The following is a 16,080-nucleotide window of genomic DNA, read 5'->3' as shown; positions in this document are numbered from 1 at the left end:
ACTCACACACACACACACTCTCATTCACACAGACACACACACACTCACAATCTCACTCACACACACACACACTCTCATTCACACAGACACACACACACTCACAATCTCACTCACACACACACACACACACACTCTCATTCACACAGACACACACACACTCACAATCTCACTCACACACTCTCATTCACACAGACACACACACACTCACAATCTCACTCACACACACACACACTCTCATTCACACAGACACACACGCACTCACAATCTCACTCACACACACACACACTCTCATTCACACAGACACACACACACTCACAATCTCACTCACACACACACACACTCTCATTCACACAGACACACACACTCACAATCTCACACACACACACACACACTCTCATTCACACAGACACACACACACTCACAATCTCACACACACACACACACACACTCTCACTCACACAGACACACACACACACACACTCACATTCTCACTCACACACACACACTCTCACTCACACAGACACAGACACACACACACTCACAATCTCACTCACACACACACACACTCTCATTCACACAGACACACACACACTCACAATCTCACTCACACACACACACACACTCTCACTCACAGACACACACACTCACATTCTCACTCACACACACACACAGATGTCTTGAAGAGGCTGATGGGGTCGGGGGGGGAGGTGATGCCGATTATTTAAAGTTCAGCTTTATCTTCCTTACAACTGAACATTTCAGTCAGGAATCGCATTGCTCTGGCTGATGCCTATCTCCCTCCGCCATTGACTCCAAATTGACCGTTGCAGAACAATTTCCTTCCAAACACAGAGGCAGACAGAATGCTCCTAATGAGAGTTAGTGTAATTAGAGCTCATTCCAGTGCTCCTGGTGGAGTCACGTACTGTCCCGTTGTGGTGGGAGGAGGAATATTTACAGCATATTGAATAGCTGGAGCGGGAACATTTCCCATCGATTCAGCGGGGGGAAGGAAACTTGGGAAGATACCGTCCCGAACAGAAGTGGGCACTGCGATTGGGCTGCTCTGTAATAGCAGGCTGGTGCTCGTACCCCCGAAGACACGGTCAAATCTCCCCCTAACCCTAAACATTGCTGACTGGCTGAGATACAGAGCCGCAATTACAGATCAATCAACGACTCCACGATTCTCCTTCATGAAAGGCACCATTCATATATTTAATGACAAAAACCCTCACAACAAAAGGAAATCTGTGTGTGAGCTCACGCTGGGAGACGTTTCAATCTGCGTGTGAGCTCATGCTGGGAGACGTTTCAACCTGCGCGTGAGCTCACACTGGGAGACGTTTCAATCTGCGTGTGAGCTCACGCTGGGAGACGTTTCAATCTGCGCGTGAGCTCACGCTGGGAGACGTTTCAATCTGCGTGTGAGCTCACGCTGGGAGACGTTTCAATCTGCGCGTGAGCTCACGCTGGGAGACGTTCCAATCTGCGTGTGAGCTCACACTGGGAGACGTTTCAACCTGCGTGTGAGCTCACACTGGGAGACGTTTCAATCTGCGTGTGAGCTCACACTGGGAGACGTTTCAACCTGCGTGTGAGCTCACACTGGGAGACGTTTCAATCTGCGTGTGAGCTCACGCTGGGAGACGTTTCAACCTGCGTGTGAGCTCACGCTGGGAGACGTTTCAATCTGCGTGTGAGCTCACGCTGGGAGACGTTTCAATCTGCGTGTGAGCTCACGCTGGGAGACGTTTCAACCTGCGTGTGAGCTCACACTGGGAGACGTTTCAACCTGCGTGTGAGCTCACACTGGGAGACGTTTCAATCTGCGTGTGAGCTCACACTGGGAGACGTTTCAATCTGCGTGTGAGCTCACACTGGGAGACGTTTCAATCTGCGTGTGAGCTCACACTGGGAGACGTTTCAACCTGCGCGTGAGCTCACACTGGGAGACGTTTCAATCTGCGCATGAGCTCACACTGGGAGACGTTTCAACCTGCGTGTGAGCTCACACTGTCAGACGTTTCAACCTGCGTGTGAGCTCACACTGGGAGACGTTTCAATCTGCGTGTGAGCTCACACTGGGAGACGTTTCAATCTGCGTGTGAGCTCACACTGGGAGACATTTCAATCTGCGTGTGAGCTCACACTGGGAGACGTGTGAGCTCACACTGGGAGACGTTTCAATCTGCGTGTGAGCTCACGCTGGGAGACGTTTCAATCTGCGTGTGAGCTCACGCTGGGAGACGTTTCAATCTGCGTGTGAGCTCACGCTGGGAGACGTTTCAATCTGCGTGTGAGCTCACGCTGGGAGACGTTTCAACCTGCGTGTGAGCTCACACTGGGAGACGTTTCAACCTGCGTGTGAGCTCACACTGGGAGACGTTTCAACCTGCATGTGAGCTCACTCTGGGAGACGTTTCAACCTGCGTGTGAGCTCACGCTGACAGACGTTTCAACCTGCGTGTGAGCTCACTCTGGGAGACGTTTCAACCTGCGTGTGAGCTCACGCTGACAGACGTTTCAATCTGCGTGTGAGCTCACGCTGGGAGACGTTTCAATCTGCGTGTGAGCTCACGCTGGGAGACGTTTCAATCTGCGTGTGAGCTCACACTGGGAGACGTTTCAATCTGCGTGTGAGCTCACGCTGGGAGACGTTTCAATCTGCGTGTGAGCTCACACTGGGAGACGTTTCAACCTGCGCGTGAGCTCACGCTGGGAGACGTTTCAATCTGCGTGTGAGCTCACACTGGGAGACGTTTCAACCTGCGCGTGAGCTCACGCTGGGAGACGTTTCAATCTGCGTGTGAGCTCACACTGGGAGACGTTTCAACCTGCGTGTGAGCTCACGCTGGGAGACGTTTCAATCTGCGTGTGAGCTCACACTGGGAGACGTTTCAATCTGCGTGTGAGCTCACGCTGGGAGACGTTTCAATCTGCGTGTGAGCTCACACTGGGAGACGTTTCAATCTGCGTGTGAGCTCACGCTGGGAGACGTTTCAATCTGCGTGTGAGCTCACACTGGGAGACGTTTCAACCTGCGCGTGAGCTCACGCTGGGAGACGTTTCAATCTGCGTGTGAGCTCACACTGGGAGACGTTTCAACCTGCGCGTGAGCTCACGCTGAGAGACGTTTCAATCTGCGTGTGAGCTCACACTGGGAGACGTTTCAATCTGCGCGTGAGCTCACGCTGGGAGACGTTTCAACCTGCGTGTGAGCTCACACTGGGAGACGTTTCAACCTGCGCGTGAGCTCACGCTGGGAGACGTTTCAACCTGCGTGTGAGCTCACACTGAGAGACGTTTCAACCTGCGCGTGAGCTCACGCTGGGAGACGTTTCAACCTGCGTGTGAGCTCACACTGGGAGACGTTTCAACCTGCGTGTGAGCTCACGCTGGGAGACGTTTCAATCTGCGTGTGAGCTCACACTGGGAGACGTTTCAACCTGCGTGTGAGCTCACACTGGGAGACGTTTCAACCTGCGTGTGAGCTCACACTGGGAGACGTTTCAACCTGCGTGTGAGCTCACACTGGGAGACGTTTCAACCTGCGTGTGAGCTCACGCTGACAGACGTTTCAACCTGCGCGTGAGCTCACACTGGGAGACGTTTCAATCTGCGTGTGAGCTCACGCTGGGAGACGTTTCAATCTGCGCGTGAGCTCACACTGACAGACGTTTCAATCTGCGTGTGAGCTCACACTGGGAGACGTTTCAACCTGCGTGTGAGCTCACACTGGGAGACGTTTCAACCTGCGTGTGAGCTCACACTGGGAGACGTTTCAATCTGCGTGTGAGCTCACACTGGGAGACGTTTCAACCTGCGTGTGAGCTCACACTGGGAGACGTTTCAACCTGCGTGTGAGCTCACACTGGGAGACGTTTCAACCTGCGTGTGAGCTCACACTGGGAGACGTTTCAACCTGCGTGTGAGCTCACACTGGGAGACGTTTCAACCTGCGTGTGAGCTCACACTGGGAGACGTTTCAACCTGCGTGTGAGCTCACACTGGGAGACGTTTCAACCTGCGTGTGAGCTCACACTGGGAGACGTTTCAACCTGCGTGTGAGCTCACACTGGGAGACGTTTCAATCTGCGTGTGAGCTCACACTGGGAGACGTTTCAATCTGCGTGTGAGCTCACACTGGGAGACGTTTCAATCTGCGTGTGAGCTCACGCTGGGAGACGTGTGAGCTCACACTGGGAGAGAGACCTCCTGACTCAAAGGCGGGATTGCTCCCACTGAGCCAAAGGCTCGCTCCAAACACCGGTCAGTGAGAGCAATAGAGAGTAAAGAAAAGCACAGCCTGACCCGAAGCATGCTCCCAGCTCCACTGGGACAGGCAGGCTGCTGCCTGAGCCCGGCCAGTGATACCCACACACTCACCTCTGACACTGTAACTCTGGTGTTCCACTCGCACCCGCTTCAACAAGCACTCCAGCACCTCGATCTGCCCTCGGTGCCTGGGCTCCCTCCCATCAAACTCTTTCCAATCTCAAGGAGAAACACAAAGAAACAACTGTAGATAAATAAAGAGGAGCAAGCAGGTTCCCCACACAGGACACACACGCACAGAGAACATAGCATACCTCGTGTGACCCCACCCCCCGTGTGACCCCCTCGTGTGACCCCCGTGTGACCCCGCCCCGTGACCCCCCGTGTGACCCCCCGTGTGACCCCGCCCCGTGACCCCCCGTGTGACCCCCCGTGTGACCCCGCCCCGTGTCCCCCCGTGTGACCCAGCCGTGTGACCCCGCCCGTGTCCCCCTCGTGTGACCCCCCGTGTGACCCCCCGTGTGACCCCCCCGTGTGACCCCACCCGTGTGACCCCCCGTGTGACCCCGCCCCGTGTCCCCCCGTGTGACCCACCCGTGTGACCCCGCCCGTGTCCCCCTCGTGTGACCCCCCGTGTGACCCCACCCGTGTGACCCCCCGTGTGACCCCGCCCCGTGTCCCCCCGTGTGACCCCCCCGTGTGACCCCGCCCCGTGTCCCCCCGTGTGACCCACCCGTGTGACCCCGCCCGTGTCCCCCTCGTGTGACCCCCCGTGTGACCCCGCCCCGTGTGACCCCCCCGTGTGACCCCTAGTGTGACCCCCCTGTGTGACCCCTCGTGTGACCCCCTGTGTGACCCTCATGTGACCCCCCCGTGTGACCCCTCGTGCGACCCCCGTGTGACCCCTCCCGTGTGACCCCCCGTGTGACCCCCCATGTGACCCCGCCCCGTGCGACCCCCATGTGACCCCGCCCCGTACGACCCCCGTGTGACCCCGCCCCGTGCGATCCCCCGTGCGACCCCCCCGTGTGACCCCGCCCCGTGTGACCCCGCCCCGTGCGATCCCCCGTGCGACCCCCCCGTGTGACCCCGCCCCGTGCGACCCCCCGTGTGACCCCGCCCCGTGCGATCCCCCGTGCGACCCCCCCCCTCCGTGTGCTTCTCTCACAGACTGGCTGTACAACTGCAGCATTTTCTGCTTTTATTTCAGATTTAAGTCATAGAGTCCTAGATTTGTCAGAGATTTGGACAGTTTGTGTAGCGTTACTTGCAGTGAGACTGACCTATAGTTACATCACACTATACCAACCCGCACCACCCATTACAGGGGCCAAAGGTTGATTAAATAGAGAGTGGAGGCATTGGGGACAATTAAATTATTGCTAATTGCGGATCTTCAACAGCACAATGCTGTGTAAATTATTGGAACACATTCTCGGAGTGCGAAGGAAATATTTTTAATAGTGTGAAGGATTCTTTTTTCAGAAAATCAGAAAAAAATGTGCTCCTTTCTTCAGTGAACATTTACTTACTCGATGGAATGGCGAATACTGGATTTGCAGCCTGTGTGGGACCCCAGCCCTTCATATTGGCTGCTGACACTCGCACATAGTAAGCTCGGCCCTGGCATGAGATTAAAAAGATTTGATTAAAATCTTACAGCCCACATACCCTCTCCCCTATCACGGACTCTACCCACCCATTGAATCTCCTCCCACAGCCCATGGACACTCTCCCCTAACATGGACTCTACCCACCCATTGAATCTCCTCCCACAGCCCATGTACACTCTCCCCTAACATGGACTCTACCCACCCATTTAATCACCTCCCACAGCCCATGTGCACTCTCCCCTATCACAGACTCTACCCACCCATTGAATCTCCTCCCACAGCCCATGGACACTCTCCCCTAACATGGACTCTACCCACCCATTGAATCTCCTCCCACAGCCCATGGACACTCTCCCCTATCATGGACTCTACCCACCCATTGAATCTCCTCCCACAGCCCATGTACACTCTACCCTATCATGGACTCTACCCACCAATTTAATCTCCTCCCACAGCCCATGGACACTCTCCCCTATCACGGACTCTACCCACCAATTTAATCTCCTCCCACAGCCCATGGACACTCTCCCCTATCAGAGGCTCTACCCACCCATTTAATCTCCTCCCACAGCCCATGGGCACTCTCCCCTATCACGGACTCTACCCACCCATTTAATCTCCTCCCACAGCCCATGTACACTCTCCCCTATCATGGACTCTACCCACCAATTTAATCTCCTCCCACAGCCCATGGACACTCTCCCCTATCACGGACTCTACCCACCAATTTAATCTCCTCCCACAGCCCATGGACACTCTCCCCTATCAGAGACTCTACCCACCCATTTAATCTCCTCCCACAGCCCATGGACACTCTCCCCTATCACGGACTCTACCCACCCATTTAATCTCCTCCCACAGCCCATGGACACTCTCCCCTATCATGGACTCTACCCACCCATTTAATCTCCTCCCACAGCCCATGTACACTCTCCCCTATCATGGACTCTACCCACCCATTGAATCTCCTCCCACAGCCCATGTACACTCTCCCCTATCACGGACTCTACCCACCCATTTAATCTCCTCCCACAGCCCACATACACTCTCCCCTATCATGGACTCTACCCACCCATTTAATCTCCTCCCACAGCCCACATACACTCTCCCCTATCATGGACTCTACCCACCCATTTAATCTCCTCCCACAGCCCACATACACTCTCCCCTATCATGGACTCTACCCACCCATTTAATCTCCTCCCACAGCCCACATACACTCTCCCCTATCATGGACTCTACCCACACATTTAATCTCGTTCCACAGCCAATGTACATTCCAGCATTTCATTGACTCTACCCACCAATTTAATCTCCTCCCACAGCCCATGGACACTCTCCCCTATTATGGACTCCACCCACCCATTTAATCTCCTCCCTCAGCCCATGTACACTCTCCCCTATTATGGACTCCACCCACCCATTTAATCTCCTCCCTCAGCCCATGTACACTCTCCCCTATCACGGACTCTACCCACCCATTTAATCTCCTCCCACAGCCCATGTACACTCTCCCTTATCATGAACTCTACCCACCCATTTAATCTCCTCCCACAGCCCATGTACACTCTTCCCTATCAGAGACTCTACCCACCCATTTAATCTCCTCCCACAGCCCATGGACACTTTCCTCTTTCATGGACTCTACCCACCCACTTAATCTCCTCCCACAGCCCGTGTACACTCTTCCCTATCACAGACTTTACCTGCCCATTGAATCTCCTCCCACAGCCCGTGTACACTCTCCCCATCACTGACTCTCCCCACCCATTGACTCTCTCCCACAGCCCGTGTACACTCTCCCCATCACAGACTCTCCCCACCCACTGAATCTTCTCCCACAGCCCGTGTACACTCTCCTCTATCACAGCCTCTCCCTGCCCATTGAATCTCCTCCCACAGTCATTGTAAAGCCCCCTCATTTATCAATTCCTGTCCTCCCTCTGCTGTGACACCAGAATGTGTTGCTGTGATAGATTGAGAAGTTAAGATGAGTTGATGACTGTGTATTTACCGTAATCACACCTGGGATTGTACATCTCAGGGAGTTGAGGTTCTCCACTATGATCTCCCCACACTGTGCTGAGAAATCCATCAAACAGCTCCACTCCACTAGGACAACATTATAAAAAGCAATTGAAATTCTTTCAAAGACATAGCTAATAACATTCTGTTCTTAACACAAATTTAGCATTTTATGGTGATATCACTTATGTGTCCTCGACCTCTCAGTGTGTCAGTCCCATGGTCCGCGGCCTTCACTGCTTCTCTAACCTCTTCTATGGTGTCTCATCCTTATTTACTCTTTTTGATATATATTAATGACCTGGACTTGGGTATACAGGGCATCATTTCAAAGTTTGCAGATGATACAAAACTCAGAAATGCAGTGTAGAGGAGGATAGTAACAGACTTCAGGAGGACACAGACAGACCGGTGAAATGGGCAGACATGCGGCAGATGCAATTTAACACAGAAGTGTGAAGTGATACATTCTGGTCGGAAGAATGAGGAGAGACAATATAAACTAAAGGGGACAATTTAACGGGGGAGCAGGAACAGAGAGACCCGGGGGTGAACGGACACAAATCATTGAAGGTGGCGGGACAAGGTGAGCAGGCTGTTAAAAAGCACACGGGATCCTTGGCTTTATTCATAGAGGCACAGAGTACAAAAGCAAGGAAGTCCTGCTAAACTTTTATAAAACCGACATCAGTTGCAGAAATTAGACCTTGAAAATGCTTTGTTGATGAGAGAATGTAAATGTGCGAGATGCTTCTCTCCCAGCCATCCTCCCGGGCCAAAGTAATGGAGATGCTTCAAAATGCTGAGGGGTTTTGATAGAGTAAATAGGGAGAAATTGTTTCCAGTGGCAGGAGGGTCGGTAACCAGATTTAAGATAATTGGCAAAAGAACCAGAGGGGAGATGAGAATGTTTTGCACAGCGAGTTGTTGTGACCTGGAACGCGCTGCCTGAAAGGGCGGTGGAAGCAGGTTCAATAGTAACTTTCAAAAGGGAATTGGATAAATACTTGAAAAGGAAATAATTGCGGGGCTATGGAAAAAGGCAGCAGAGTGGGACTAACTGGAGAGCTCTTTCAAAGAGCCGGCACAGGCACGATGGGCTGAATGACCTCCTTCTGTGCTGTATGACTGATTCTATGACTCCTGCTAATTATCTGGTGAAAATAACACTGCAGAATCCCTCTCTGTAACCGTTTCAAGTCATTTCTGCCTGGAACCTCTTCCACAGTCATGGGTGTTTGTACGGTTGGGGGTGCAGCGTTACGTTTTCCTAGGGCTGCCGACTCTGATTGGATTGTATTCTGGGATGTTTCATCACATGCCCACTGCCCTGTCACCATGCTCCCGCCATTGGGTGATACATCAATCCTCACAGCAACTGGTCAATAATGGCGGCTACAATCCCCACAATCCTCTGCATTCCAGAATCTGGTCTATCCACCATATGGTTTCACCAGAGTCCGCGTGCGTCAAGGCAGCAATGCATCCTGGGTGCGTAGTGACCCTGCTGTTTGCTGTGAGTCTGGCTGGAGGGAACAGGAGGAATCTTAGAATCATAGAATGGTTACAGCACAGGAGGAGGCCATTCAGCCCATCGAGCCTGTGCCAGTTCTCTGCAAGAGCACTTCAGCTAGTCCCACTCCCCCACCCTTTCCCCGTAGCCCTGCAATTTGTTTTCCTTCAGGTATTTATCCAATTCCCTTTTGAAAGCCACAATTGAATCCGCCTCCACCACCCTTTCAGGCAGTGAATTCCAGATTTTAACCACTCGCTGCGTAAAAAAGTTTTTCCTCATGTCGCCTTTGGTTCTTCTGCCAATCACCTTAAATCTGTGTCCTCTGGTTCTCGACCCTTCCACCATTGGGAACAGTTTCTCTCTACTCTGTCCAGACCCCTCATGATTTTGAACACCTCTATCAAATCTCCTCTCAACCTTCTCTGCTCCATGGAGAACAACCCCAGCTTCTCTAGTCTGTCCACGTAACTGAAGTCCCTCATCCCTGGAAGCATTCTCGTAAATCTTTCCTGCACCTTCTCTAAGGCCTTCACATCCTTCCTAAAGTGTGGTGCCCAGAATTGGACACAATACTCCAGTTGAGGCCGAACCAGTCCCCAGGACTTTTCTCCCAGGTTGCTCGGAGGCATGTCCTAGAGATTAATCTTTAATTCCAGAAGAGTCCAGGACAGTCTTGGAGAGGTGCCAACTCTGCATGTTTTCCACCCCATTTCGCACTCCACCGGCCCTGAAATCACCCAAAGCCAGCTGAAACTAACACAGATAATCCACGCCTTAACGTCTCCGCTCACACGTGACAAACGGCAGCCTGGGCGAGTGAGCAGCGGGTGTTGGCGATCCGGGACCTGTACTGGAAAACAAGAACATAAGAAATAGGAGCAGGAGTGGCCATTTGGCCCATCGAGCCTGCTCCGCCATTCAATAAGATCATGGCTGATCTTCGACCTCATCTCCACTTTCCTGCACTATCCCCATATCCCTTGATTCCCCTAGAGTCCAAAAATCTATCGATCTCTGTCTTGAATATATTGAACGATTCAGCATCCATAGCACTCTGGGGTAGAGAATTCCAAACATTCACAACCCTCTGAGTGAGGAAATTCTTCCTCATCTCAGTCCTAAATGGCCAACCCCTTATTCTGAGACTGTGACCCCTGGTTCTAGACTCCCCAGCCAGGGGGAACATCCTCCCTGCATCTACCCTACCAAACCCTGTAAGAATTTTGTATGTTTCAATGAGATCACCTCTCATTCTTCTAAACTCTAGAGAATATAGGCCTAGTCTACTCAATCTCTCCTCATAGGACAATCCCCCCATCCCAGGAACCAGTCTGGTGAACCTTTGTTGCACTCCCTCTATGGCAAGTATATCCTTCCTTAGGTAAGGAGACCAAAACTGTCCTCAATACTCCAGGTGTGGAGAAGGGCTTAGCGTCCGAGAGCGAGAGGAGGGGCCTGTAAGAGGGACATACCTTTGTATCTGGTGACCACAGCGGAGTTAACACTCAGCGGCTCCTGAAAGGTGACAGTCAATGAAATGCTACTCGTTACAGAGAGGGACACGTTGGCAGGAGCATCCGGGACCACTGCAATAAAACAAAGGGACAATGGTAACACACTCCCAGATACCCTGTATATAACCCCCCCGAACCCCTCGACTAGATCACATCCTGTAACTCATTCACAGATACCCTGTATATAACCCCCCGAACCCCTCGACTAGATTCCAGCCTGTAACTCACTCACAGATACCCCGTATATAATCCCCCGAACCTCTCGACTAGATCCCAGCCTGTAACTCACTCCCGGGTACCTGTTATTCCATATATAATCCCCCCCGCTGCCCCCCGAACCCCTCGATTAGATTGCCGCCTGTAACTCACTCCCGGGTATCCGTTATTCTATAAATAACTCCCTGAACCCCTCGATTAGATTCCAGCCTATAACTCACTCCCGGGTATCTGTTATTCTATATATAAACCCCCCGAACCCCTCGATTAGATTCCAGCCTGTAACTCACTCCCGGGTATCTGTTATTCTATATATAAACCCCCCGAACCCCTCGATTAGATTCCAGCCTATAACTCACTCCCGGGTATCTGTTATTCTATATATAAACCCCCCAAACTTCCAGCCTGTAACTCACTCCTGGGTATCTGTTATTCTATATATAAACCCCCCCGAAACCCTCAATTAGATTCCAGCCTGTAACTCACTCCCGGGTATCTGTATTCTATATATAAACCCCCCGAAACCCTCGATTAGAATCCAGCCTGTAACTCACTCCCGGGTATCTGTTATTCTATATATAAACCCCCCCCGAACCCCTCAATTAGATTCCAGCCTGTAACTCACTCCCGGGTATCTATTATTTATCTATATATAAACCCACCGAACCCCTCGATTAGATTCCAGCCTGTAACTCACTCCCGGGTATCTGTTATTCTATATATAAACCCACCGAACCCCTCGATTAGATTCCAGCCTGTAACTCACTCCCAGGTACCTGTTATTCTATATATAAACCCCCCGAATCCATCGATTAGATTCCAGCCTGTAACTCACTCCCGGGTGTCTGTTATTCTATATATAACCCCCCCCCGAACCCCTTGATTAGATTCCAGCCTGTAACTCACTCCCAGGAATCTGTTATTCTATATATAAACCCCCCGAACCCCTCGATTAGATTCCAGCCTGTAGCTCACTCTCGGGGATCTGTTATTCTATATATAAACCCCCCGAACCCCCCGATTGGATTGCAGCCTGTATCTCAGTCCCGAGTATCTGTTATTCTATATATAAACCCCCTGAACCCCCCGATTGGATTCCAGCCTGTAACTCACTCCCGGGTATCTGTTATTCTATATATAAACCCCCCAAACCCCTCGATTAGATTCCAGCCTGTAACTCACTCTCGGGGATCTGTTATTCTATATATAAACCCCCCGAACCCGTCGATTGGGTTGCAGCCTGTAACTCACTCTTGGGGATCTGTTATTCTATATATAAACCCCCCGAACCCCTCGATTAGATTCCAGCCTGTAACTCACTCCCGGGTATCTGTTATTCTATATATAAACCCCCCGAACCCCTCGATTAGATTCCAGCCTGTAACTCACTCCCGGGTATCTGTTATTCTATATATAAACCCCCTGAACCCCCCGATTGGATTGCAGCCGTAGTTACTGTTGGTTCTATTCCCTCTGCGGGAGGGTGCTGGGTGGTAATGGGCTTCTGATTCTGATCTGTTTGTTATGCAGTCTCTTACTTGCGTGTTCAAAACCTGTTTTCATCCGCTTGTACAGGCTGTCTCTCCACTGCCAGGCTCTCAGTTGTTTCTCCCTCTCTGTGCTGTCGTGGGAGAGTCTGTCACTCAGCACCTGGGAGGACAGCTCGTCCACCCGCTCCTGCGCCTCCTGGATCAGCTTCGTCAGGCACATGGCTCTGGTCTCCAGACTAACAACTAGCAACAAAACAAAGTGAGGTTAGTTCAGCATGGATTGATTCTCACCTGCCCCACCTGGTGTTAATGTGGGCGGGGGGGGTTAAAAGTCTCAGAATGGGGTCTTCCTCAATCTATCAAGTTAAAATAATAGATAAAGAATCTAGTCCTTTAACTATTTTATATATCTTAATCAAGGCTTTTGAAAACTCGCTGAGTAACTATGGTGTTTTAAGCTGGAAATCATTCTCGTGGCCCGGCTCTGGACCTTTCCCAAAGCCTCAATATTGTTCACCATGTCAGGGAACCAAAACTAGACGTGTTCTAACCAGGTAGACAAAGGATAAAAGGACCGGACTCACAGTGAGGGCTCTCCTTGGCTCCAGCCTTCAGGAGGATGCGAGCGACCGGTACATTGTTGGTCATGACAGCGATATCCAATGGCATCAGCCCCTCGCAGTTGGGAGTGTTCAGATCCAGCTCATCCAAACTGTACTGATTCAGCAGCAGTTGCACAGTGTCAAGGTCCTGCTGCTCAACTGCCTCGAATAGGGCTTCATTACACTGGAAATTCTGTAGAGAGCACAAACAATCTGTCAGAAACACTCACTGACCTCCCACTGGGGGGAAATGTCAGCCTTACTCGCACCATCCGACGAACTGAGAGAGTCTGGGAGACTGACCCCTCGATAGTGCGGCCCTGTCCCTGTGTGACTGACCCCTCGATAGTGCGGCCCTGTCACTGTGTGACTGACCCTTCGATAGTGCGGCCCTGTCACTGTGTGACTCACTGACCCCTCGACGGTGTGGCCGTGTCCCTGTGTGACTCACTGACCCCTCGATAGTGCGGCCCTGTCCCTGTGTGACTCACTGACCCCTCGATAGTGCGGCCCTGTCCCCGTGTGACTCACTGACCCCTCGATAGTGCGGCCCTGTCCCTGTGTGACTGACCCCTCGATAGTGCGGCCCTGTCACTGTGTGACTGACCCCTCGATAGTGCGGCCCTGTCACTGTGTGACTGACCCCTCGATAGTGCGGCCCTGTCACTGTGTGACTCACTGACCCCTCGATAGTGCGGCCCTGTCCCTGTGTGACTGAACCCTCGATAGTGCGGTCCTGTCCCTGTGTGACTGACCCCTTGATAGTGCGGCCCTGTCACTGTGTGACTGACCCCTTGATAGTGCGGCCCTGTCACTGTGTGACTGACCCCTCGATAGTGCGGCCCTGTCACTGTGTGACTCACTGACCCCTCGATAGTGCGGCCCTGTCCCTGTGTGACTGAACCCTCGATAGTGCGGCCCTGTCCCTGTGTGAGTGACCCCTCGATAGTGCGGCCCTGTCCCTGTGTGACTGACACCTTGATAGTGTGGCCCTGTCACTGTGTGACTGACCCCTTGATAGTGCGGCCCTGTCACTGTGTGACTGACCCCTCGATAGTGCGGCCCTGTCACTGTGTGACTCACTGACCCCTCGATAGTGCGGCCCTGTCCCTGTGTGACTGACCCCTCGATAGTGCGGCCCTGTCCCTGTGTGACTGACCCCTCAATAGTGCGGCCCTGTCCCTGTGTGACTGACTGACCCCTCGATAGTGCGGCCCTGTCACTGTGTGACTCACTGACCCCTCGATAGTGCGGCCCTGTCCCTGTGTGACTGACCCCTCGATAGTGCGGCCCTGTCACTGTGTGACTGACCCCTCGATAGTGTGGCCCTGTCCCTGTGTGACTGACCCCTCGATAGTGCGGCCCTGTCGCTTTGTGAATAACGCCTCGATAGTGCGGCCCTGTCACTGTGTGACTCACTGACCCCTCGATAGTGCGGCCCTGTCCCTGTGTGACTGACCCCTCGATAGTGCGGCCCTGTCACTGTGTGACTCACTGATCCCTCGATAGTGCGGCCCTATCCCTGTGTGTGGTGAAATAAGTCTTATATTCTACCTGTGTATAGTTTCCTTTGTAATCTATTGTAACCCTGCTGTTTTCTTGGTTGGCCAGGAATGCTGATGTACTGTATACCACTCTGCTGTGCCATTGATTGTCCTGATCTGTTACTTCGCCCCTGGCTCCACCTCCTAGTTCACTTCTGAGAAGCTGGTCAGAAGGCTAACTTGTGTGTTCTGTTCTGTCCAGTTCTAAGCTATTAAAAGCCAACTGTTTGAGTTATAACTACCAGTCTCTGTAGCTATTTAAAGTATATCAATGTGTGACTGACCTCTCGATAGTGCGGCCCTGTCACTGTGTGACTGACCCCTCGATATTGCGGCCCTGTCACTGTGTGACTGACCCCTCGATAGTGCGGCCCTGTCACTGTGTGACTGACCCCTCGATAGTGCGGCCCTGTCCCTGTGTGACTGACCCCTCGATAGTGCGGCCCTGTCACTGTGTGACTCACTGACCCCTCGATAGTGCGGCCCTATCACTGTGTGACTGACCCCTCGATAGTGCGGCCCTGTCCCTGTGTGACTGACCCCTCGATAGTGCGACCCTGTCCCTGTGTGACTCACTGACCCCTCGATAGTGCGGCCCTGTCACTGTGTGACTGACCCCTCGATAGTGCGGCCCTGTCACTGTGTGACTCACTGACCCCTCGATAGTGCGGCCCTGTCCCTGTGTGACTGACCCCTCGATAGTGCGGCCCTGTCACTGTGTGACTGACCTCTCGATAGTGCGGCCCTGTCACTGTGTGACTGACCCCTCGATAGTGCGGCCCTGTCACTGTGTGACTGACCCCTCGACAGTGCGGCCCTGTCACTGTGTGACTGACCCCTCGATAGTGCGGCCCTGTCACTATGTGACTCACTGACCCCTTGATAGTGTGACCCTGTCACTGTGTGACTGACCTCTCGATAGTGCGGCCCTGTCCCTGTGTGACTGACTCCTCGATAGTGTGACCCTGTCACAGTGTGACTGACCCCTCGATAGTGCGGTCCTGTCACTGTCTGACTGACTGACCCCTCGATATTGCGGCCCTGTCACTGTGTGACTGACTGACCCCTCGATATTGCGGCCCTGTCACTGTGTGACTGACTAACCCCTCGATTATGCGGCCTGTCACTGTGTGACTGACCCCTCGATAGTGCAGCCCTGTCACTGTGTGACTGACCCCTCGTTAGTGCAGCCCTGTCACTGTGTGACTCACCCCGCGATAGTGCGGCCCTGTCACTGTGTGACTCAACCCGCGATAGTGCGGCCCTGTCACTGTGTGACTCA

The 16,080-nt window shown here is 52.7% G+C and overlaps 1 protein-coding gene across 1 annotated transcript in view; it reads right to left on the bottom strand.

The window, feature by feature from the left end:
* Nucleotides 1–16,080, bottom strand: part of ankfn1a (ankyrin repeat and fibronectin type III domain containing 1a) — a 194,364-nt gene that overhangs the window by 168,590 nt on the left and 9,694 nt on the right. Inside the window, exons 2-7 of the mRNA XM_085964026.1 lie at nt 13,237–13,447; nt 12,701–12,895; nt 10,905–11,018; nt 7,906–8,003; nt 5,811–5,901; nt 4,390–4,497 (exon numbers count right to left, since the gene is read on the bottom strand). Coding sequence (XP_085820152.1) covers nt 4,390–4,497; nt 5,811–5,901; nt 7,906–8,003; nt 10,905–11,018; nt 12,701–12,895; nt 13,237–13,447 — 817 coding nt within the window. The remainder of the gene's footprint in view (nt 1–4,389; nt 4,498–5,810; nt 5,902–7,905; nt 8,004–10,904; nt 11,019–12,700; nt 12,896–13,236; nt 13,448–16,080) is intronic.

The sequence above is a fragment of the Somniosus microcephalus genome, chromosome 21 (genome assembly GCF_052327205.1).
Source record: "Somniosus microcephalus isolate GS21.2 chromosome 21, FLI_Smic_1.0, whole genome shotgun sequence".
NCBI classification, from domain to species: Eukaryota; Metazoa; Chordata; class Chondrichthyes; order Squaliformes; family Somniosidae; genus Somniosus; species Somniosus microcephalus.
The sequence above is the reverse complement of the archived record's forward strand: the minus strand, read 5'-3'. Positions and strand labels throughout refer to the sequence as shown.